This window comes from Mustela nigripes, chromosome 17 (assembly GCF_022355385.1).
Source record: "Mustela nigripes isolate SB6536 chromosome 17, MUSNIG.SB6536, whole genome shotgun sequence".
In the NCBI taxonomy this organism is placed as follows: domain Eukaryota; kingdom Metazoa; phylum Chordata; class Mammalia; order Carnivora; family Mustelidae; genus Mustela; species Mustela nigripes.
In genome coordinates, this window is record NC_081573.1 from 4,966,437 (window position 1) to 4,988,270 (window position 21,834).

A 21,834-nucleotide genomic window follows, 5' to 3' on the forward strand; every position below is an offset into this window, starting at 1 on the left:
GCCCGGGGGTCCGAGCCCCGGGCTCATGCTCCCGCCCTGCCTGCAGGTACAGCCGCATCGTGGGCGGCTGGGACCTGCTGCCCCGAGCGCTGCTGAGCTCGCTGTCCGGGCCGGTGCTGCTGCACGCGCCTGTCGTGGCGATAACGCAGGGTACGCACGATGTGCGCGTGCACATCGCCAGCTCGCGCAGGGCCCGGAGTCTGAAGGCCATGACCGCGGACGTGGTGCTGCTGACAGCCAGCGGCCCAGCGTTGCAGCGCATTACCTTCTCACCGCCGCTGTCTCGAAGGCGGCAGGAGGCGCTGCGCGCGCTGCACTACGTGCCAGCCACCAAGGTGTTCCTGAGCTTCCGCCGGCCCTTCTGGCATGACGAGCACATCGAAGGCGGCCACTCGAGCACCGCCCGCCCGTCGCGTGTGATATTCTACCCGCCCCCGGGCGAGGGCGCGCTGCTGCTGGCCTCGTACACGTGGTCGGACGCTGCGGCGTCGTTCGCCGGCCTGCGCCCCGAAGACGCGATGCGCGTGGCGCTCGACGACGTGGCGGCGCTGCATGGGCCGATTGTGTACCGGCTGTGGGACGGCAGCGGCATCGTCAAACGCTGGGCGGAGGACCCGCATAGCCAGGGCGGCTTCGTGGTGCAGCCGCCGCTGCTCTGGCATGAAGACAAGGACGAGGGGCCAGACTACGACTGGGCGGTCCCCTACGGCCGCATCTACTTCGCCGGTGAGCATACGGCCTACCCACACGGCTGGGTGGAGACCGCTGTCAAGTCGGCGCTGCGAGCTGCGGTGTTGATCAACAGCCGAGAGGGGCACATGATGGTCGACAGCAACACCGAGGAGGGCGTAGTGCGCCTGGTGCCCAGCCGTTCCCGCTGCGAGTTCGAAAAGGGCGGTGCCACCCACGCCCAGGCTGCGCACGGGATAACCGCTCGGCACACCACCCACAAGAGACCCGAGCATTAAAAGTATTTTCAGAAAAAGCCCTGTGGTCCTGCCCGCTCCCTGGGTTCAGTCGCCTCCCGGGTTGTATGGAGCAAAGCCATTGGCCTTCGCGGTAGAAAGGTGCGCCTATTCTAAAATCCCCAGAAGCTGTCCTACTTCTCCCTGAGCGGCGGGGCTCCACTGGGGAAGGTGGACAGGAACGAAACTGCTTTGCGCCCCTGGGAAATGGTAATCACAGTGTCCACTCTGGATGTCATGAAACAGATGGGAGTCCTGATGCCAATCACAGAAAGCACGATGGACAGTAGGTTAAACACGAGTTTATTTTTTTGTTCACATAACAAGAAGCTGGTAAGCAGAGTCTCCAGAGCGTCTGAACAGCTCTGCAGGCCCTTCCATCTCGGTTATATCCGGGATGTGTCCCCACACAGCACTGGGGGCGGCCATACCCCAGCACCACATCCTCACTCCTCCAAAAGCCCCAGATCCAGGAAGGGGTCAGGGCACTACCTCCACCGGCCCACAGGGGGCCTCCTCTTCGGTCTCATTGGCTGGATCAGGATCACGTGGTGAGGTGTTGGCTCCACCGCAGGACCAAAAGGGACCACGAGCCACCACCCCCTACCCCTGGGGGTCCATGCCAAAGAGGCAGCCTCCTTCCTCCACCTACACGAGGACAACTGGACACAAAAAGTGTCCATGTAAGCAAATCAGCTCATTGGGAGGGCACGGGAGGCAATGGCGGGAAGGCCGCCCCATTCAGACCCTTCCCCCTCAAACTTGGAGAGCAGGATAAAGTGCCTGTGCTGGGTGGGCCATCCGGCCCTGGGGGGGTTAGGACTCTGCGCTTTCCTCTTCCTCCTCCTCCGGCAGGATCTCCAGGCTGCTGTCGGGCTGCGGGGCTGTGTCCTCGGGGGGCGGTGGGGCCGGTGGGGCCCCGGTGGGTGAGAGAGGCAGTGGAGAGGTAGGGGGTGAGGGACTTTGGGGCTCTGTGGGGGGCACCAGACCCAAGACCTCCTGCACGTTGTGGGGCAGCTCCTGGAGGGGGGGGGGTAAAGGCAAGAAGTCAGTAGTTGTATCCCCAGAGGGAGGGGAGCAGGGGGGAGGCTGGTGGGAGAGGGGCAGACTCACCGGGCAGGCGGTCAGCTGCCGGTAGAGGGCCTCCGCCCGCGTCAGCACGTCCTCCACGCTCAGCTTCATGGTCAGCTCGTTGATGTGCTGTGGGAGGGGGTGGGTCAGGCCGGCCTTCCTGCGGGCCAGCACTCAACCACCACCGCCCGAGTGCCCACTCTGTGCCTCGTGCTGGGGATACAACGGAGGAAAGACAGACTGGGTGGAGCTGGGGACTGGGGGGAAGGGGAGGTCATGTCCTTTCAGACCTTTTGCCACAGGCAGGATACAACCAAGGGAAAGGACACTGAGCTCTCCCCATGACCCTGCCTCGCGTTCCATGTACTGGGGAAGGGGCAGGTCCCCCCCCTCATGGGCTGGCCGCACTCTGAGGGCACTGTTGGGAGCCAGGGATGGGATAGAAGAGGAGAAAAACAAGCCAGGTCTCCTGGCTATGGTGCTCACCACTTAGCCAACCATACTTTCCATAATCCTATTTGAAGTACCTACTACCCCAAGGTCCTGTGGCACAGGCACAGTGCCAGCCTCCACCGAGTTCACACCTCAGCTAACATATCTGCTTACAGAGGTCAGGACGGGCAGGGAGGGGGACTTGGAAGGAGCCAGGGCCTCACCTTGAGGATCTCATTGGAGCCGAAGCCAGAAAGCATGAGGGTGTCACGCTCCATGTCCAGAATGGCACAGGCGACCAACAGGTGCAGATTGGGGCCAGGAAGCCCTGTCCACAGCACCTAGGAGAGCCAGAGCGAGGTGTTTATGGCCGAGCCTCTACCTGAAGTCCCACCGAGGTCTGCCCTACCCCCTGCCCACTTCCCACCAACATCCCAGCCCAGGACAGCTGACTGGTTTCTCTTTCCTCTCTGCCCTCCCACCCACAGTGGCAGGCCCACCTCCCACAGCCGAAGGACATCTGGGAAGGGGAATTCCCTCTTGAACCAGATAAGCAGCCACCGGAAGCAGAAGCAGAGGGAGCCAGAGTCCTGGGAATCTGGAGGAAGACAGTGGTGGGAGGGGTGGTGCTCCACAAAGAAAAAGCTCAAACTCCATTCCAATCCCCTCCTAATTCACAGTGTGCAGGCTAGTCAGCCCGAGACTCTTAAGAAGTTATCCTGGCTGTAGGAATCTCTACTAGTCTAGGCAAGTAACTCGTGCCTAGCATGGGAAGGCTTTGGAGCTGAGCCAAGAATGCTCTGGGTCAACAGGAAGCTTTCCCATTCTGCCTTCCAGGCTCCAGATGAGGTGAGCTAATTCCGTGCCCCAACATCACATAAAAGGGATGCAGGACACTCAGGGAAAAAATAAAAGCTATCAATACCCAGTGCTGGTGGAGGTGTGAGGAAATGGACACTCTCACAGACTCGGCTAGCAGAAACATCAGCTAGTAAGAATTTCCAGGAAAGCAGTGATGGGAACAAACATTTCAAAAGCCGTAAAAATATCGCCCAGAATATAATGCCACTTGTTGGAATTTAGCCTAAAGGAACTATCCAGATGATACTGCTCATAATGCAAAATTACAAATAACCGTAGTGTCCAGCAGGACAGGTTAAATCTGTTCTTGTACATAGTTCAGACAGATTGCCGCACAGTTGGGCGGCTGGTGTCCAAGCACCCCCGGAAGTGGCCATGCTGAGGCCCCAGGCCCATCTGCCAAGCACAGGACTGCAGGAAACCTACAGGTCCCACTCCTGGGACAGGGACTCGCTGAAGATCGCTCTAAACCACAATCCTGCTTTTACATGGCAATTTTGCATTCTGGCTTTTGCAGGGATGTTTCCCTTGTCTGGATCAGGACCAAACGTCTCGGAGCCCGTCCATGGCCACTTCCAGAGACTGGCGGTGGGGGGTGGAGAAGGGTGGAGGAAGGGAGGGTCACCCCCCCTCCTTGCCTGCCCACAGAGACACTCACCCAGGAAGTCGCAGAGCTGCGGGTCCAACACCCGCAGCAGCAGCAGCAGTTGTCCGAGCTGCCGCTTCATCGTCTCCTGACTCTCCTCGAAGTTCCCGTGCTGCGGGAGGGAGGGCAGGCCACATGAGGAAGCAGACACCCACCCCCATCCTTTGAGGGGCCTATCTCCGTGCCTGCCTGGGGCCTCACCACGAGCTCCATGAAGCCACAGAAACACCAGAAAGCATCCACCTCATTCTGAATGACGTAGAGGATCGGGGAGAGGAGGTCACTCATGCCCTGGACGTAACCTGGACAGGGGTGGGGGGGATAGGAGGTCAGGGCCCAGCCCAGGCCCCCAGCAGCCCCCAAGGGAAGGCCTGGCCCCTAGTGCCCCCCGGGGCTGGCATCGCACCAAGGTCAAAGTGGTACATGCAGTAGGTGAGAAGGATGTCATTCAGTAGGCCCAGCCCTGGGTTCTCGGGACCCTCATAGAATTTGTTGGTCCGATCAGTACGGCTCACATCTCTCTCTGCGAACACAGGGCGCAGAATGCGAAAGTGAGAATGCTGTGGGGGCCCTTCCCTCCTGGCCACAGGCACCAGCCCCCGCTCTTCCCTTCGGCAGACCTCAGGCAGGTGTGAGTTGGTCCGGAAACCACCTCAAGCACCCTCGAATGAGGCACTATGCTTGCCACTTGCCAGATCGCCACAGCCTCCCAGCGACCGACGGCTACTGAACCATCCATAGACAGGAAACTGAGGCCCAAGGAGGCAAAATCAGTTGCCAAGATCTCACAGCAAGTAGGCAGCAGATTTGAACCCAAGGAGTCTCCCTTTCCCTGCCCCATCCCATCTCTCCACGGAAGATGACATCATCCCTACTCCTAGGGAGGCAAGGGCTTTCCCTGCACCCTTCCCACTGTGTGTCATGTCTGCACCCCATCCCTGCCCAGCAGCCTACCGATGAGGCTGCGGTAACCGTGCAGCAGTGAGTTCCTCCGCTCCTGCTCAGGGCTCACGGATTTCCACTGCAGCTTCATTCGGAAGTACTCATCCCTGCGGGGGAAGGGCAGGTGAGACACGAGGCCACCAAAGCAGGCCACCTACTCATCTTGGCCATCGCTCCCCCTGCCCTGTGCCACTCCTGACATCTCTCATGACACACAACATCCTTGTGAGCTTTTCTTTAAAGTTTTTTTTTTTTCAAGTGCTCTGTACCCCCACCCTGGGGCTCGAACTCATGACCCCAAGATCCAGAGCCACACACACTCCTGAGCTAGCCAGGGACCCCACTGTGGGCTTTTGTTCAGTCTGTCATCCCCACCGGACAGAGAGCACCAGGGCGGGGGACCAGGACACGCAGCAGGGGCACAACATGTAGTGTACCAGGAATGAGAAGCAGGCCCCCCGGGTTAAGGAAACCGGCTGAAGAGTGACAACAGCTACGACATTATATTGCTAGAACAAAAACTGATGCCCACGGGGGACGAGCCTGCCTGCTTACTGCCGTCTCCATGTGTGACGGTGGGTGCCCAGCACGTGGTGGGCTCATGACTGACAACTGCGGAGCGAGCCCATCAGTGCACCTGTGATGGGCCAGGTATTGTTCTGGAATGGGGGACATGGTCGGCTGGGGTGGCCGCAGTGGCTCTCACTCACGTTTTCTTGCGCACGTGGGCCTTGTGCTCCTCAGCTGAGCCCTCCCAGCTGAGGTACCCCAGGAGGAACTTCCAAGCTTCACGCCTCAGGCCAGGGCTCAGACCCTGGGGGACAGAGTGGGACCGGTGGCTCAGAAGGGCCTCCCATGGCCACCTGCAAGCCCTACCTAGTTCCCCAACCCCATAGCACACGGCCGGCGCCTCACCCCGGAAAAGATGCGGGCCTTCAGCACGGGGACCTGCTGCAGGCGGCCCTCAGGGCCCACGTGGTGGGCCCACTCCTCCTCGGTGAGTGGAGGTGCCCGCTCCACGGCTGGCCGCGGCCCCAACTCCACCTGTGTGACACAAGGCCGGTGAGCTCAGGGACTCCCACACCCTCCCCAGCCCCGCCCACCTGCAGGTTAGCTCCACAGACAGTTAACCCGCAGGGTGGGAAGCACCCCGCCCCAGGGTTCAGTACCAAAGCCACCTCGTGTCAGGAAGCTCCCCTCCCCCCACAATAACAGGAAATAGGTACACAGGCTCTAAGCACTCTCCTCAAAGCCCCTCCTCATGCGATCTATGACTGGGGTGCTGTATCATCCCCGTTCTGGGGGAAAAGGAGGCCTAGGGAATTAGTCACCTGCCCAGGTGACAGCCAGAAGACAGGAGGGTCCACCTGATACTCACACAGGAAATGACCTCAAACCCAGGCTCCGGCTCGTCATCAGGGGGTGGAAGAAGATCAGGGGAGGCCCCTTCTAGGTGTGGCTGCAGGGCTCCCCTGAAGAAGTTGGTCACACGGGAGAAGCTGCTAAAGGTGGTGGAGTAGGGGTCCTGGAGAAAGCGCTGCGGACAGGGCCAACAGGGTGCTCACAGCTGCACCCCACCCTTCCTCACCCAGTACGGTCCGCCCCTCCCTGCCCACAGGGGCCAGGCTGGTCAGTGGAACACTCACAGACACCACGTTGGAGCTGTCCTGGTCGAAGAGCTGGAGGTGGTGGAAGGAGCTGGAGAGGGCCGAGGAGTCGTGGGGGAAGACAAGGTAGAGGCGGGGGTCCTGTGGGGAGCTGAGGAGGGGCAATGTGGTGACACCCAGGCAGAGGGCCCCACGTGCGTCCCCTCCCTCTCTCAGTCCAACTGCCCCTGGGGAGTCCCTCACCTACAGCCTGACCTACAGCTGGACCCCAGGGGTGGACACACAACCCAGGGCTGGCCACTGAGGGCCAAGGCCCTCCTGCTTCCCACAGGAACCAATTTAGGGACAGGCCAGGGAGAGGCAGCTCCGGGATGCTGCTGGGGAAGGAGCTGCTTCGGTCACCAGGGCTGCTAAGGGACCTCTGGAGAACAATACAAACTTAAGAGGGAAAAAGAGCAATTCTTCCTAAGTTCCAGGACCTAAGTCCTGCCTGAAATCAAACCACACGTTGACTTTGTGATTACATGTATCAGCTGATTCCCTTCATCTGCCTTTATTTGTTGTTGTTTTTTTAAAAATATTTTATTTATTTATTAGACAGTGAGAGAGGGAACACAAGCAGAGAGAGTTGGAGAGATGGAAGCAGGCCTCCAGCCGAGCCAGGAGCCTGATGCGGGACTCGGCCCCAGGACTCTGGGATTGTGACCCCAGGACTCTGGGATCCTGGCCTGAGCCACCCAGGCACCACCCCCTTTGTCTACCTTTAAATCTGCTTCACAGCCCTGAGGGGCCAGGTTGCAGCTGCAGGGGGCCAGGGCCTGCCACAAAGGCCTGATGCTGGGAAAAGGCTCACCTGGCCAACAGCAGGTAGCGGCTGAGGACCCGGAGAAGGGCGCGGGTCCCCCCTCGGTGAAAGTGCAGGGCAGGCAGGGAGCCCCCAGCCTGGGTCACCAGGACCAGGTAGGCCCAGCTGAGGCCCGGCTTGGACCGGCGGATGGACTTGAGCTCCCCGAGGCTCACCGAGAAGGCCCAGGAGCCCCGAGGGGAACTGGGCTCTGCACCTGGGGAAGAGCACATGTTGGGAGCAGGCCTGGGGAGGCAGAGGCAGCGCAGATCTCCATGGGGAGCCACGTCTCCTTGGAAACATGACTGACTTGCTCGAAAATTTCCCTTGGCTCCCTGTGGCCCTCAGAGCAAAGACTGTGTTCTTAACCTGGTGGCAGTTCCCTGAGGTCCATCTCCTGCCCCCCGCACATCTCATCTCCAGCCTCTCCTTCACTCCAAGCCCCACACTCCAGTGTCCTAAACACACCCAGGGCCTCTGGCCTTGCATGGCTACCTTCTCTGCTGGGGAGAAAACTCCCAGGTGTCCCCCAGGGCCAGGGGCTGGCATCGCCTCCTCCTGGAAGGCTTCTCCATTCTCCGGAGGGGCCGGATGCCTCCTCTGGTGCCCCCAGAACCTTGTAGGACTCCAGAATAGCCCAAATCACTCTCTCACCCCACAATTGTCACCGCCACAGCCTGGACACCTTCACAAGCAGAGGATTTCTGCGGGGGTGCCCACAACCCACCCAGGAGCCCGGAGAGATAGCCAGACTGCAAACCCCATAGACCCTGCCAGGCGGAACCTGGGCCGGGGACAGCGCTGCACCCCGATCCACGCGCCTGAGACTGGAAGGCCAGCAACGGACAGTCACCTTGACTATGGCCAGCAAAGTCTGTGGAGCCTTGACCACTGAGGTAAGACGTGTCTCCACCTGCCCCTCAGGGGCCCAGGCTCAGCCTACCTCTGGTGGGCTCTAAGTGACGAGACTGTGGCCGCACAGTGCTGATGACAGCCCAGTCGGGTTCATAGCCAGGGTCAAAGGTCGGTTCCTCCTCAGAGGTGCAGGAATCACCCCCACTGACGTCCTTGGGAGAGAAAAGGAAGAGAAGAGAGTGAGGTGCTGCGGATTGAGGGTTTCCAGATCTGAGCCGTGAGGCTGCCCTGGAAGGCAGCCCCAGTAAACAAATAGGGAAACTGAGGCAGACGACGTGCAGTCAGCCAACAGTGCTGGCCACAGGCCGTGGGGAAGGACAGGGAGAGCTGCAGAGGCTAGGAGTCCCTTTCATGGGCTAGTGTATGCCTTTCTGTCAGGCAGAGGCTGGAAGGCGAAAACTACATTTCCCAGACTCCTTTGCAGCTACGGGTCACACCACAAGGCAGAGGCAGAAGGCAGGAAGGAGGCAGGGTAACTTCTTGCCACTTCCAGGGTGGGTGCTGACGGGGGAGGCTCCTGTTTTCCGGCACAGAGAGGTGACTAGGCTGGAGGAGGTAGCTAGCTCTGTGTCCCAGCGCCCAGTCACTGGCTTGGTGAGGGCACAGTGGCTTCCTGCCCTTGAGTGGCAGCTCGGGTGGTAGTGTTCTTGGGTCTCCACAGGCTCCACAATGATCTCTCCCCACTGCCCTCATTTCAGAGGTGGTGGCAGCTCCCCGGGCAGGTCAGTTCTACAGGGTCAGTCCTGTTCTGCCAGCTCTCGTACAAATTTGCCAGGCCTCTACTGGCCCGCCTTGAATCCCGTTCTGCTGAAAGTAACTGGAGTGTCCCAGGACTCCCGCAATAAAACCCTGCACGAGGGTCCTTGTTGAAGGACCCAGACAATGAGTCCACCCAAAAGCCGTTTCTCTGCTCCTTCCAGGTTCACAGAGCCCCTCCCACAACAAAGCCTCCCACTGTTTGCTTTCTCAGCCTTCCTTGTGGATCTGTCTCTGGCCAGTGGGAGCCAAGATGCCACCTCTGGAGAGTTTAAAAGGAGGAAAATTCCTGATAAAAAAGGGCACCTACATAAGTGACCACCACCCTATTCAGGCCAGTCTTTGAAGGCTGTGGAAGGAGAACACTGTATCTGGAGCTCTGATAGCCAACTAGGGCCATGAGGGGAGTCACAGAGACACCTGTCCACGAGGCTGCTGAGCCAGCCCCAGCAAAGCCATCCCGTGTCTTGTGGGGTGAATGGGATATTTCACCAACGTTTACATAACATAATGAGAGTCAACACTGCCTTCCGCCAGTGTTTGCAGCCCTCTGCCTCTTGGGCACACAGCAGGATCGCATGGCTGGGTGTAGCCATGCAGCTGGCTCTGACCAGGGGACTGCGAGGTACCCCTTCCAGGATGGACTGTTTAACTGCCAAGGAAGAGCTCTTGCCCCCTGCCACAAGGAATGTAGCTGCTCTAGCAGCATGCTTCCCTGACCAATCACGACGAACAGAGCTCCTCAGTCAACCTGCAACACAAGGAGCGAAACCAGTCCCAAAAAACTGGAGCTCCAGAAGCCTTTTTGGACCACAAGGCAGCTGTGAGGATGGCAGAGCAATGCTGGAAGGAAGCCAGGTTGGTGGTGACACATGGCCTTTTCAACCGCAGAGGCAGGCGTTTCTATGCAGGTGAAGCCGCTGTCACTTCTGTTTCTATCCCACACAGCCGAAAACAACTCCTCGCTGATGCAGAGTGTCTGGGAAATGTCTTGCTTTTCCCAATGAGCAGAAGAGATGTGACTGGCACCCTGCTCGCCCCCCTCTTCCTGCCTTAAAAGGAGGTGCAGCTGAACAAGTCATCTAAAGGTGACCAGGGCATGCACAGGAGGGTCTCAGTGATCCAGGCCCTGACATCACCGGCCAAGGCCAGCAGCTCCATCTCTCCGAGTGTCTCGTGAGAGGAGAGGAAAAAATTTGTCTCCTGAACTTGTCACCAGCCTGATTTTGTGTTTCTTGGAGCCTTGTGTTCCTTGTATCCTGCGTGCATACGTGCCTTTTCCACTGAAGCCTGCCTCAGTGGGTATCTGTTAATCAAGGATGAGAGGATGGAGGAGGACAGCCACATTTTCAAGAAAGGCACTCAGCTGGCCTATGAGGCTGATGAAAAATGCAAAATGCTGGTTGCTTCTTCCTCAACCCTGGGAAGCCAGGTGTTCCTCAGCAGAATTCTGGAATTTCCATTTGTTACCCACTCCCAGGTTATTCAAAGCCCCACTGCCCCAGGTGAGGCTTCCTTCTCTCTCCCTGACCCATCATTCTAACCTCCCTGACCTCCCAGCCTCCATCCTCCCTCCATTTGGCCTTCTGCCCATCCCCCGCATGGGTTCCCAACGGAGCTTTCCACATCCACACCCTTCTCCTCCCATAGTTCCCCCGGGGAACTCCAGAACACAGTCCAAGCTTCTCAGCTGTGCATTTCAAGCCCAACCACCATCCCAGCAAACCCCCTCTACAGAGACATCCCATCTTCTCCTATATCCTGAAATGCTCTTCCTCCTGCTGTCCCTGAAATACCTTCTTGCCCCCTTCTCATCATTGAGTTTCAGCGCTAATACCTGCTCCCTCCAGAAAGGGGCATGCCTTTGAAACCACAGAGTCCAGGTTCAAACCCCAGTTCCAACACTTCCTAGCTTTCTGACCTTACAAAAGGGGCTTCCAATCATTGTGCCTCAGTTTCCCAAAATAGAATGAGTGTGAAGACTGAGGCAGGGTCTGGGGTAAACTCATCTCCGGGTCCCAGCACAGGGCCTGGTGATGAAAAGTCTGTAACAATCTCTAATAAAAGCCTCAGGAGTCTCATAACGAAAAGAGCAAAGTCTGGTACGGAGAGTAGGAAGAAGCCCTAGAAAGTATACTTTCCGCTCCTGGGGAAATGCCACACCCCTTCGAGTTCTTGTGGACTGAGAGCCCGTGAAACCTGAATCCACTGGCTGTGTTGACCTCCTGCAGCATCACAGGGCTCTCCCAAAAAGGAAAGGGGATGAGGGGGCTGCCTCCCCACCGCTATAAATCTCATGGTGTCTGCTTTCTTTCAAATGGGCACCTTCAGCCCCATTTCACAGAGAAAAGAAAACCAAGGGGCGGAGAGAGCCTAGACCCCAAGCAGGATCACATATGCTCCAAGAGTAAGTCTGATATTACACCCAGGTTCTTCAAATGTCTTCCACTGCCCCAACCTGGGAAAAAACAAGTAGAGAAAGGGGAAGGGAGGAAAGCCTACCTTCTTGGAGAAGAGAATTTGGGTGGAATCCCCAGCCTCTTCTACCGGAACCCAGTGCAGAAGGACATCACTGTCCTGAGAAAAAAAGAGGGTTTAGAGAGACATCCCCCCCAAATCTCCCCAAGTCGTATTTCCAGACTTCTTCCCTCCTCTGGCCCCTCAGACTTACAAAGCCCCTTCTTTCGCTCCAGTCCGCACCCCCTGCCTTCCCACAGTCCCATTGGGACCTCCAGACCATTCGCCTCCAGATGCCGCCTCCAACCGGCTCTGGACCTGCCCGAGCCCTGCTCCCTTCCGGCCCACCTTCTCCACAACGCGGATGACGCCAGCGATGAGGGAGTCCGGGTCTTGGTGCTTCTTAGCACTGGTGTGCAAGTACACGCCACCTTTCTCAAACACCACCTGGGGACAGAACCAGTGAGGGGCGGGACCCAAACGCAGGAAGACTCAAGGGGGCGGGGCCCACAAGCACTTCCCGGCCGCCCACGGGGCGGGGCTAAAAGGTAAGCGTCTAACCTAGGGCAGTGGAGGAGAGGGTGACAGCGCATTTGTAAACGAACGGTGTGTTCGCTAAGGCTCAGCGGGGTTCCCAGAGCCCGGGCAGGGCGTTGGGGCGAAGCCGACTACCGGAGGGCGTCGCTTCGCATCCACAGAAAGACAAGAACGCGTTTCCATTGCCTACCCTGTAACCGGCTCCCTCCATAGTCGCCGCCGAGGTCCCACTCCTCCGGCCCTCTCCCTTTCCGGGTCATCGTGCTGTCACATCCGGATAGGAGACCCCCCTCAAGCCTGGACAGTGGTAGCGCCCTTGCCTGTTCTAGAACAGGAGTGGATGTAACCATCTTTCAGAGTGGGGTGGCTGAACTTGAACTAGTGTGTAAGTCACATGGCGCAGACGGCGAAGGTGGAGCAGGCCAGCAAGAGTGCGCAAGCGCAGTGCTGTTCCCCAGCCACGAAGTAAACAAGGGGGAGGGTCCAAGGGCTCCACCTCCTCGCCCAAGCTCTCGCCGAAACACCGGCTTCTTTCTCCATATTGTGTACTGGCATCGAAGCCAGTGAGATGCCATTTTGCTCGAGGGCACGGCCAAAGCCTGTCTGCTGCGGCCATGTTAATGCGGGGCATTAACAATGCCCCCATCTCCCTGAGGGGCGCGACATAGAGGTCCTGGAAAAGAAACGGGTAAAGGAAAAGAAGGTGAGAGGAGGTGTACGTCACAAGAGGTGCCGAGGGACCTGGGTTAACGGGATGAAGCCGTCAGTATTCCCGGGAACGAAGCCGACCCCGTCGAATTCCTGAGTCACCGTCGGGAGGCGGTGGCCTGAGCCGCCATATTGAAGCCTGGCAAACCGAAGCAAAAAAAGTTGCCTTTGGATCTTTCCCCACTTTGGTGCTGAAAGGGGATAAATTGGAGGGAGAATCCATATACATTTTGGGCAAGCGGCACCATGTCGTTAATGGGCACTGCTTTCCTCCACTTCTGTGGAAAAGGTCGACGATGGGTAAGGGACGTCAGGTCGCTGGCCTTAGTTTACTGTGGTCCTGAGAAGGCACGTAGTGACGGCCGTATTGGGAGCAAATCGAAATGGTTCTGGCTTGTTTCCGGGCAAACTGAAGCCGTTCTTTCACCATCTTTCTTATGGGCACCCCGCTGTCGTCATTGCCCCACTGTGATCCGATGGCGGCCATTTTGGTTTCGGGCGGCCGAATGAGGGAGGCGGAGTATGCAGCGTGGAGGCGGGCCAGCCGCACGGAAGTGACGCAAGGCGCCGCCATGTCTTTTGAGGGCGGCGACGGCGCCGGGCCGGCCATGCTGGCTACGGGCACGTGAGTGGAGGCGGCGTTGTGAACCGCGGTGTGGGGAGGATTTGGCGGTCCAGAGGAGAGGGGCGCTGGGAGGGCGAGCCGCTCGCGGGAGGGGTATGGCCTGCGTAGATCAGAGGGCAGAGATCTTCCAGCAACCCTACGCTCAGCGCTGGAAAGGGGTCGCCCGCGGGAACCGTCGTGTCTGACCCAAGGCAAAACCTAGACAGCCTTATCCTCCGGTCTCCAGACCCAAGAGGATCCTTTGCCTTGGTCGTGGACCATCTCCACAGGGTCTGGGGGTTGCTCTGGGGGTACTCGGGGCGCCCCTCACCCGTCCAAAGGCGGGACTTCCGGTCCTGGCCCCCACCTGGGCGGGATTTCCTGTTTTCTTCCTAGAGAAGTGGGTTTTTCCTGGACCCCCGGCCGAGGTGGGGAGGAGGTCAAGGAAATGCCCAGACGTTCATCTTTACCCCGGCTACGCGCAGTAGTGGATGGGGAGGGCATCTTCGAGTTTCTCCCACTTTGGTGGGGGTGGGAGGCACTGCCAGTTTGACAGGTGGTTGGAAGGGGGCTTCACTAGCATCCCTCATTCTTTGGCGGACTTCGCTTCCTTCCTCACCTCTTCCTAGAGTCATTTTCTTCAGTTCACCTCCTCGTCTCATATTAAGAGGCCAGTTACTTTAGCTCTCCCCTCCCCTTGCTGTGGGGGACAAGCCTCACTTTTCCTTAATCCTAAAGTCCTCAGTTTGGGGGGCTGGGGAACCCTCCATCCATCTCTGAGCTCCTTAGAGGATACAGGACTTCCTCCAGCAGCTGGAAGGGTGGCGTCTTCCCTGGTCTTGGCCACTCTACTTTTGGAGAACTCACTCCAGAGAGCCCTCAGGCCTTCGCAGAGAGGCGTGAGTTGCCCTCCTCCTGTTTGCCCAGGCCTCCTCCTTACAGCAGGGAGACCCTCCCTCCCACTCTCCCCACTTCAATCTTTTCAGTCCTGTAACTACCCTAAGATCTAGGTCAGAGAGTTCATCCTGATGTCCCAGGGATGTGAGAGCCCCAGGCCTTCCACAGCCAGGCTGTGTGACCTTGGGTCAATCATTTCCATGCCCTGAGCCTTGGTTTCCTAGGGGAGAGAGACCCTGAGCTGCCTCTCAGTTCTGTTGGATTTTGGAGTCAGGCAGAGAGCAGAGTCAGTCCTACTCTGACCCATTTAACTTCTGAGCCCTCTGACGAGTCCCTGAGGCTCTCTGAGTCTCATTTTCCCCATCTGGACATAAAACTTTCCTGCTAAGGAAGGCAAGATGGCATTTGGGGCTAAGAACAGGCTCTCCTCTCTGGCCCTATGACCCTAATCAAGATACTGAATCTCCCTGGCCCTTGGTTTGCAGCTGAAGTGGGGTGATAACAGCCCCTCCATGGTAGGGTTGGGGAGAGGGTGGATGAGAATGGTGACGACCTGCTTGGCATCCCTGCCTGGCCTGTGGGAAGCACTGGGTGAATTTGCTCTGGGGTCTGTCACGAATAGTGCTGGTTGTGTTCTTGCTGCGTGTGGCTTCCAGCAGGGGCTTTGTAATCCACAAGCCTTGCTGTCTCATCTGGAAGGGAACAGCTCCCACCTTAGTGGGTCAGGTTGGAGGTGAAATGACAGATGTGGGCTCCCTACACAGAGTCAGTGCTCAGCAAACACTGGCTTATGTGCTTAGGAGTTGAAAAGGGCCAGCAAATTGAAGTCAGGCTACACATGACCCAGGCTGGACTAGAACCGTGCTTGGATTCCTCCAGTGAGGGGGGGGGGGGTGTCCCTACCTTTTTGAGGAGGCTCCTCAGCTTCCCAGCCGCCCTGGCTCAACCACTCTACAGGAAGAAGAAAAATGAGGCACAGAGAGCGCCAGTGAGTGCTCCAAGGTCACACAGCAGGTTTGAGATAGCAGGAATCCAGCTCTCGTGCCCCTTGCTCTTTTCTCTCTCTCTTTCTCTTATTTTAAGTTTGTTTATTTATTTAAGTAATCTCTATACCCAGTGTGGGGCTCGAACTCATGACCCCAAGATCAGGAGTCGCATACTCTTCCAGATGTACCAGCCAGGCGTCCCACCCTTTGCTCTTTTTATCTTGACCTTGGGGAGCTCACAGTGTGATGGAGGAGGCAGACAGAGGTACGATTGTCTTAAGCTCAAGGGACAGTGGGCTGTAATGGAGGTAGCCCAGGGCACTGTGCATCTAAGGAATCAGGATCAGAATCAGAATCAGGATCAGCTGATCCGTCCTGGGGGATCAGGACGACTTCCAGAGGAACTGGCGGAACAGTCTTTTCGGAAGTACAGAGCTTCGTGAATGGAGTCTCAGCAAAGAGAGCTCCGCCCCTGCTCTCTGAGGCCTGCCACTGAGTGGGGCAAGGCTGGTGGCTCTGGGATCAGCCTTCCAGGCTCACCCTCGGGCAGCTCCACAGTGACTGGGGAGACAGAGACGGAGATGGACCCACACAGTCCTCCCCCAGAGCGCCCTGTGCTAGAATGGGGGGATTCACAGACGTTGTAGCCCAAAGAGGGGGGACTGATCTGATCTGGGGTGAGGGAAAGCTCCTTCCACGCTAGTGTGAGAGAAAGATTGACAAGTAACTGGTGGACACGGGATCTGGACTGTAGGCCTCAGGCCTCAGAAGTCTGGAAGTGTGTGAGGCTGAGCGGCCACAACTCTGTGCTGGGGAGACTTGGGAGGGGCAGGGGAAGGCTGAGAGGTTCAGGAAGAGGTGGGAACCATGGTCCAGCAGAAGGAGTGCTGGCCAGGCCTGTCATGTCAAATCTCCTGGAAGCCACATTAAAAAAGTAGAAGGGAAACAGATGAAATTCATTTCCACCATAGTTTATTTAGCCATTATGTCTGAAATGTCGTGTTTTCGACGTGTGATCAACGTCAGACTACCACTGAGACCTTTGACATCCTCCCTCTTTGTACGAAGTCCTCAAACACCAGTGTGGATTTCATACTCCTGGTCCCGCTCCCCTTGGACCTGCCACATCTCATGTGCTCCTTAGTCACATGTGGTTGGTGGTTCTGTATTGGACAAGGCAGGGCCAAGGTGGGGACTGGGGCTATGAAAACTGGATGGACCAGGAAGGATGGGGCTGGAGGGTTGGGGACGGATGGAGTCAGGAGGTCCGGATGGGGAGGAATTTGGGGGAAGGGGGTGAGCCCAGCTGGGAACAAGGTGGCCGGGAGGGATCAGAGTGGTGTCTAGGGGAAGGTGGACGCCTGGGGGCAGGTGTAGACTGTGCAGTCAATCCGCTGGGCTTCAGCTCTCTGTCCTGCTCTGCTCTGCAGGGCGTGGATGGCGTCGGGGCGCCCCGAGGAGCTGTGGGAGGCGGTGGTGGGGGCTGCTGAGCGCTTCCGGGCCCGGACAGGCACGGAGCTGGTGCTGCTGACTGCCGCGCCGCCCCCACCGCCCCGCCCGGGCCCCTGTGCCTATGCAGCCCACGGGCGTGGGGCTCTGGCCGAGGCCGCCCGCCGCTGCCTCCACGACATCGCCCTGGCCCACAGGGCCGCCGCTGCTGCCCGGCCCCCCGCACCCCCGCCAACACCACAGCCACCCAGTCCTGCGCGGAGCCCACCTCGGCCTACCCTGGCCAGGGAGGACGACGACGAAGATGAGGACGAGCCGACAGAGACTGAGACCTCTGGGGAGCGGCTGGGTGTCAGCGACAACGGAGGTGAGACAGACCCGGGCAGGGTGGCTCTTGGCTTGGCAAGTTGCCTCCAAGGGCAGTTTTCCTGGAGGGGTGGGACTTGCCTGTCTCTGAACCCAGGTGTTCTGTGGCAGCCGCAATCACAGAGAGCCTGGGGGGGGGCGGGCTGGCTTGCCTGTGCCCGGCTGTGTGACTCTGAGCAGGTCATGGCCCCTCTCCGAGCCTGTATCCTTACATGTTAACCTGGGGCCAGGCCCCGCCCCCCTTTTATTTTTTTTATTTATTTATTTTTTTTAAAGATTTTATTTATTTGACAGAGATCACAAGTAGGCAGAGAGGCAGGCAGAGAGAGAGAGAGAGGAGGAAGCAGGCTCCCTGCTAAGCAGAGAGCCCGATATGGGACTCGATCCCAGGACCCTGAGATCATGACCTGAGCCGAAGGCAGCGGCTTAACCCACTGAGCCACCCAGGCGCCCCCCGCCCCCCCTTTTAAAAGAATTTATTTACTTATTTGTTACAGAGAGAGAGTGTGAGCATAAGTAGGGGGAGCAGGAGAGGGAGAAGCAGACTCCCCGCTGAGTATGGAGCCCTATGTGGGGCTCAATCCCAGGACCCTGGGATCATGAGTCGAAGGCAGATGCTTAACTGACTGAGCCAGTCAGGTGCCCCTTGGGCCCTTTTCTTGGGGAGACTCCCTGTCTGGCCAAGGAATTGGTAGTCCTGACAGGAGGCAGTGCCCTGTGGAGCCCATGGGGTCGGGACCTGAGCTGGGAGCTTGAGCAGAACAGGAATTGTTTCCAAACGTGCGGTGCCTAATGCTTGTGAGAACAAAGATGGGAGTTACAGGGGCGTAGGCAACCGCTTAAGGAGGCCAGAAGGAAAAGCCACTGGCTGTTTTGGAGGGGAATCCAGAGGCTGGATACTTTGAAGAGACTGGATTACAACGTTCGGGCTTTGAAGAGTGATTAGGAGTTTGCAGGAAGGTCTCAGTAAGCAGGACTTACTCATTTGTCGTTACTACTAACGCTGGCTTCTTCACTGGAGAAAACCCGCATAGGGTTCAGGGCAGCCTCGGAGCTAGGTGGCCCGGGTTCAGATCCCGGTGACATGGTTATTAAGTGGGAGACTTGGGGCAAGTGGTTTAGCTTTTCTGTACCTCCTGGTCCCTGTCGGTGAAACAGGGATCATAATCGTCTCGTACTCGGTTGGTATTTTGAGTCCTTCATCCCAGATGCCGTGTGGATTTCATGTATATTCAGCCAGTTGCTTTCATCCGAGGGTGTAACAGAAACTGGATTTGTGCGGATGACCAGGCAGATAACTAGAAGAAGGGTGTTTTGAGGCAGAGAGAACAATTCCAGGGGCCCTGTGGCTTGCAAGGGCCTGGTGGATGCGAGGAGTGGGGAGACAGTGGCAGTGGGAGGTGGCTGGAGCCAAGAGTAGTGGGACCTGACCGGCCTGGGCTGCTAACACCCACAGGGCTCTTTGTGATGGACGAGGATGCCACACTCCAGGACCTGCCCCCCTTCTGTGAGTCGGACCCCGAGAGCACAGACGGTAAGAGTCCCAGGCTGTCCCCACCCCTGGGGGGTGCTGGGATGAAGGCAAGGGCAGAGACTGAAGTCTGCCCTCTCTCCCAGATGGCAGCCTGAGTGAGGAGACCCCTGCTGGCCCCCCAGCCTACTCAGTGCCGCCGGCCTCAGCCTTGCCCACACAGCAGTATGCCAAGTCCCTGCCTGTGTCCGTGCCCGTCTGGGCCTTCAAGGAGAAGAGGACAGAAGCACGGTCATCAGATGAGGAGAACGGGCCGGTGAGGAGCAAAGGGGAGGAGAGGAGAGGAGGGTGGAGGGAACGACTCAGAGCCACTTCCTCCAGGAAGCCCTCAGGGATGGAAGACACATTTCCTAGGATTGATCTTGCCCTCCACCTCCTGAGGCAGGTTTTTGGGCCAGAACCCTAAAGGTTTAACAGCTGCAGCCTTGCAATGTACCCCAGTGCCTTGCAGAGAAATTCTCTTCTAGGTTTTCAGGAACAGCTTCATTTACAGAATACTTACTTGCTCCAGCCAAGACACGGATATTTTGATATCCCCTCCAGAAAGGGAAACTGAGGCTCAGAGGGGTTAGATCACCTTCTGTCCCCACCCTGCATGTTCCTGGCTCTTCCTGGAATTTGCCCCTCCCCCACCGCCTCCCATCCAGTCCTCCCTGTGGCCTTCATGGGCTGGCCTGGGTGGCTCTTCCTAACCTAGCCCTGAACCTCCCTGAGGCACAGGGAGTATCTGTAACTTTCCCGAGACCTCAACTTGGGAGGGGCAGGGCTGGGATTGGAACACAGCCTCCTTTCGGAAAGGAGTTACAGATGGCAAGTGTGGAGGCCCTGCGGTCTCATGGTCCCCTTCCCCTTGGTGCCTCTCAGGGGGCTCATTCACACAGTGGCAGCCTCCATCCCCTGCTGCTGCTGCTGCTGTCTGCACTGCCACTGGGGGAAGCCCAGTTAACAATGTTTGAGGCCTGAGTGGTGGCGCTTGGCCAGTCTCTGAATGGGCGGAGGTCCAGCCTCTGTCCATGGCCTCTCCCATTCTGGGGAAGGCTGGGCCCAGCTCAAGGCGTCAGGCCATCAGGGAGATTGCACTAGCTGCTGGGGCTGCAGACAGGATGACAGGGCCCCTCTTTGGTGGAGGCCAACCGGAAAAGGGATCCTTTCCCTACAGCGCGGGCAGCATGGTAGTGGACAGTACTTGAGCAATCACTGTGCTGATTGTCTCAGGCTCTGTCATCAGCCCCGCGTTTTAAAAGGGGAGACCAAAGCCTCAGGAGATGAAATGCTTGTTGACAACTATCCGGTGGCAGAGGCCTGATTGTTCCCGTGACTCAGTGCCAAGTCCAACCCAAATCTTTAGACATGACTCTGAGTGCACACAGCCTTGATGGTCAGCAGAGTGATGGTCACCAGAGCAGCACAGTTCCTTTGTTTAAGAAGGAACTGGAAGGGCAATGGGACAGGTGGCTGTTCTTGCACATAGCGTCAGGCCAAGAAGGGGAGGAGAGGGGCAGGAAGGCTTCATGGAGGAGGTGGTGTTTTGAATTTGGTAGGAGGATCTTACGCGGACCAAGTCAGGGTAAGGGGCCTTAGTGGGTGTAGGCAAAGTGCTACTTTGGCGGCACTTTGGAGTTGGGGGGGCGAGGGCGGGGCCGCAGCGGGCGCTGACCCCGCCCCGGTCCCGCAGCCCTCTTCGCCGGACCTGGACCGCATCGCGGCGAGCATGCGCGCGCTGGTGCTCCGGGAGGCCGAGGACACCCAGGTCTTCGGGGACCTGCCGCGACCGCGGCTCAACACCAGCGACTTCCAGAAGCTGAAGCGGAAATACTGAGGCTCGGGGAGCGCGCTTCCCGGCCCAGCGTCCGCCCCGCCCCACACTACACCCCTGCCCCGCCCCCGGGGCCGGCCAATCCGAGTCCGACCCGGGACCGGCCTCTCAGGTCCCCGGGGCTCCGGGATTGCCCCCTCCCTCCCAATCCCTGCTGTCCTTCCCTCCACGATCCTCTCACGCGCCGAGGAGTGAGACCTATCTAGTTTCCCTATTGCGTCTGTTGCCGCTTGCTTTGCCCGGCGACAGATTCGTTCGATTAAGGGATTGGGTCGCTCCCAGATCGGGGCGTGGCTAGTTTAAAGCCCTCGCAGGGGTTACCCGTCGTTTTTTTGCCTAGCAACAAGGGCTTTGCCCGCGCGGCATTGGTTGAAAGAGAACAGTCAAGCCCCAGGATTGGGTAGTGGCAAGCCTGTTCGGCCTAGAGAATGGGAAACTCCTTCATTTGATTGGCTTGAACCCAAAGGGCTTAACCAATATCCTGGGAGTAGCCATTCCCCCGTTCCTGGGTTTTCCCCGCCTGATTGGCTCTAGACTCCTGAGGGCGTGGCCAAACCTTCCTCCTGTGCCCAGGATTGGCCTGCGGCCTTAAATTTACGTTCTTTACACTACTGGGACTGGGGTCGTTTCTGACCGAGTCCTGACTACGTTCCCCTCTGCCCCCTTCCAGGGATGGCCCAATCCTGTCCCTGCATCTGACACCCTCTCATTGGTTCCATCCCATAACAGCCTGCCAATCGTAGTTCGTCCTTGCATCTAGGACGGCACCAGCTCCCGCCCCTCTCCCCCCACCCCCACAGGTGCCTTAAAGGGCCCTCGTCCACCCAAGGTTGGGGGCAGGGGCCCTCGCTCTCCGGCCCTTGTGTGGGGGGAGAGAGTCGTGGGTGGGGATCGGGAGTTGGGAGGGATGGTCTGAGATTAAAGAGTTTTACCTCTGACAAATGAGTATAAAGTGTGTTCATTCAACAAACACTTGGCGAAGCCGAAAGAGCGGCATCTCACTGATTTTTTTCAGTGCAAAGCTGGGAGTTGTTATTATTGTCCCCATTTTACAGACAAGAAAAGAGATTCATGGGGTGTGAAGGAAGAATTCTAGTCCTATGTGACCATTAACCTCCAATCTTCTGGGGGACGAGTGTTGGAATGTGACTGGTCTTTAAGGAATCAGTGTTCTGAGTGCACATAGTCCCCAGCAAAGCCAGGAACGTCCCGCTGAGGCCGGGAGTTTTGTGCCTAATACAAAACAGTTGAGGATTAGAAAACAAATGGCACCTGGTGTGATGTCTGGGTCGGGTCAAGTAAACCTGGAATCTTCCTCTCCCATCAGACCACCACTTGAATGCTAGCAACAGACAAGACTTAAAGGGAGAGCTGCCAGCCAAACACTTGTATAAAGTTATTTACATCTACTAACTCCTTTAATCATCCTAGTAACTCCATGAAG

At 57.9% G+C, this 21,834-nt stretch overlaps 3 protein-coding genes across 10 annotated transcripts in view; 2 read left to right on the top strand and 1 right to left on the bottom strand.

The window, feature by feature from the left end:
• The window catches only part of IL4I1 (interleukin 4 induced 1), a 37,521-nt gene extending 36,536 nt beyond the window's left edge, over window positions 1-985 (top strand). For all 4 annotated transcript variants that reach the window (XM_059383812.1, XM_059383815.1, XM_059383814.1 and 1 more), the window contains one exon: window positions 47-985. In XM_059383812.1, the coding sequence (XP_059239795.1) occupies window positions 47-968 (922 nt within the window). In that variant the 3' untranslated portion in view covers window positions 969-985. The remainder of the gene's footprint in view (window positions 1-46) is intronic.
• A 266-nt stretch (window positions 986-1,251) lies between these two features.
• Window positions 1,252-12,330, bottom strand: TBC1D17 (TBC1 domain family member 17). Of its 4 annotated transcripts, XM_059383809.1 has the most exons (18): window positions 12,224-12,330; window positions 11,845-11,943; window positions 11,542-11,616; window positions 8,312-8,435; window positions 7,378-7,585; window positions 6,564-6,675; window positions 6,296-6,454; window positions 5,833-5,961; window positions 5,628-5,731; window positions 4,930-5,024; window positions 4,382-4,498; window positions 4,177-4,277; window positions 3,988-4,087; window positions 2,969-3,066; window positions 2,693-2,809; window positions 2,079-2,165; window positions 1,749-1,985; window positions 1,252-1,627 (listed from the first exon to the last, which is right to left on the bottom strand). In XM_059383809.1, the coding sequence occupies exons 1-17, from the start codon at window positions 12,242-12,244 to the stop codon at window positions 1,782-1,784; spliced, it is 1,950 nt and encodes a 649-aa protein (XP_059239792.1). In that variant the 5' UTR covers window positions 12,245-12,330; the 3' UTR covers window positions 1,252-1,627; window positions 1,749-1,781. The 4 variants fall into 4 exon arrangements, with proteins under 4 accessions (XP_059239792.1, XP_059239791.1, XP_059239793.1 ...); XM_059383808.1 differs by having other exon boundaries at window positions 1,252-1,985; XM_059383810.1 differs by lacking the exon at window positions 4,382-4,498 and having other exon boundaries at window positions 1,252-1,985.
• Window positions 12,331-12,654: 324 nt separating this feature from the next.
• Window positions 12,655-21,326, top strand: AKT1S1 (AKT1 substrate 1). Of its 2 annotated transcripts, none has more exons than XM_059383818.1 (5): window positions 12,655-12,736; window positions 16,659-17,044; window positions 18,500-18,577; window positions 18,661-18,830; window positions 20,250-21,326. In XM_059383818.1, the coding sequence occupies exons 2-5, from the start codon at window positions 16,666-16,668 to the stop codon at window positions 20,391-20,393; spliced, it is 771 nt and encodes a 256-aa protein (XP_059239801.1). In that variant the 5' UTR covers window positions 12,655-12,736; window positions 16,659-16,665; the 3' UTR covers window positions 20,394-21,326. The 2 variants fall into 2 exon arrangements, with proteins under 2 accessions (XP_059239801.1, XP_059239800.1); XM_059383817.1 differs by lacking the exon at window positions 12,655-12,736 and adding an exon at window positions 13,262-13,366.
• The last annotated feature ends 508 nt before the right edge of the window (window positions 21,327-21,834 follow it).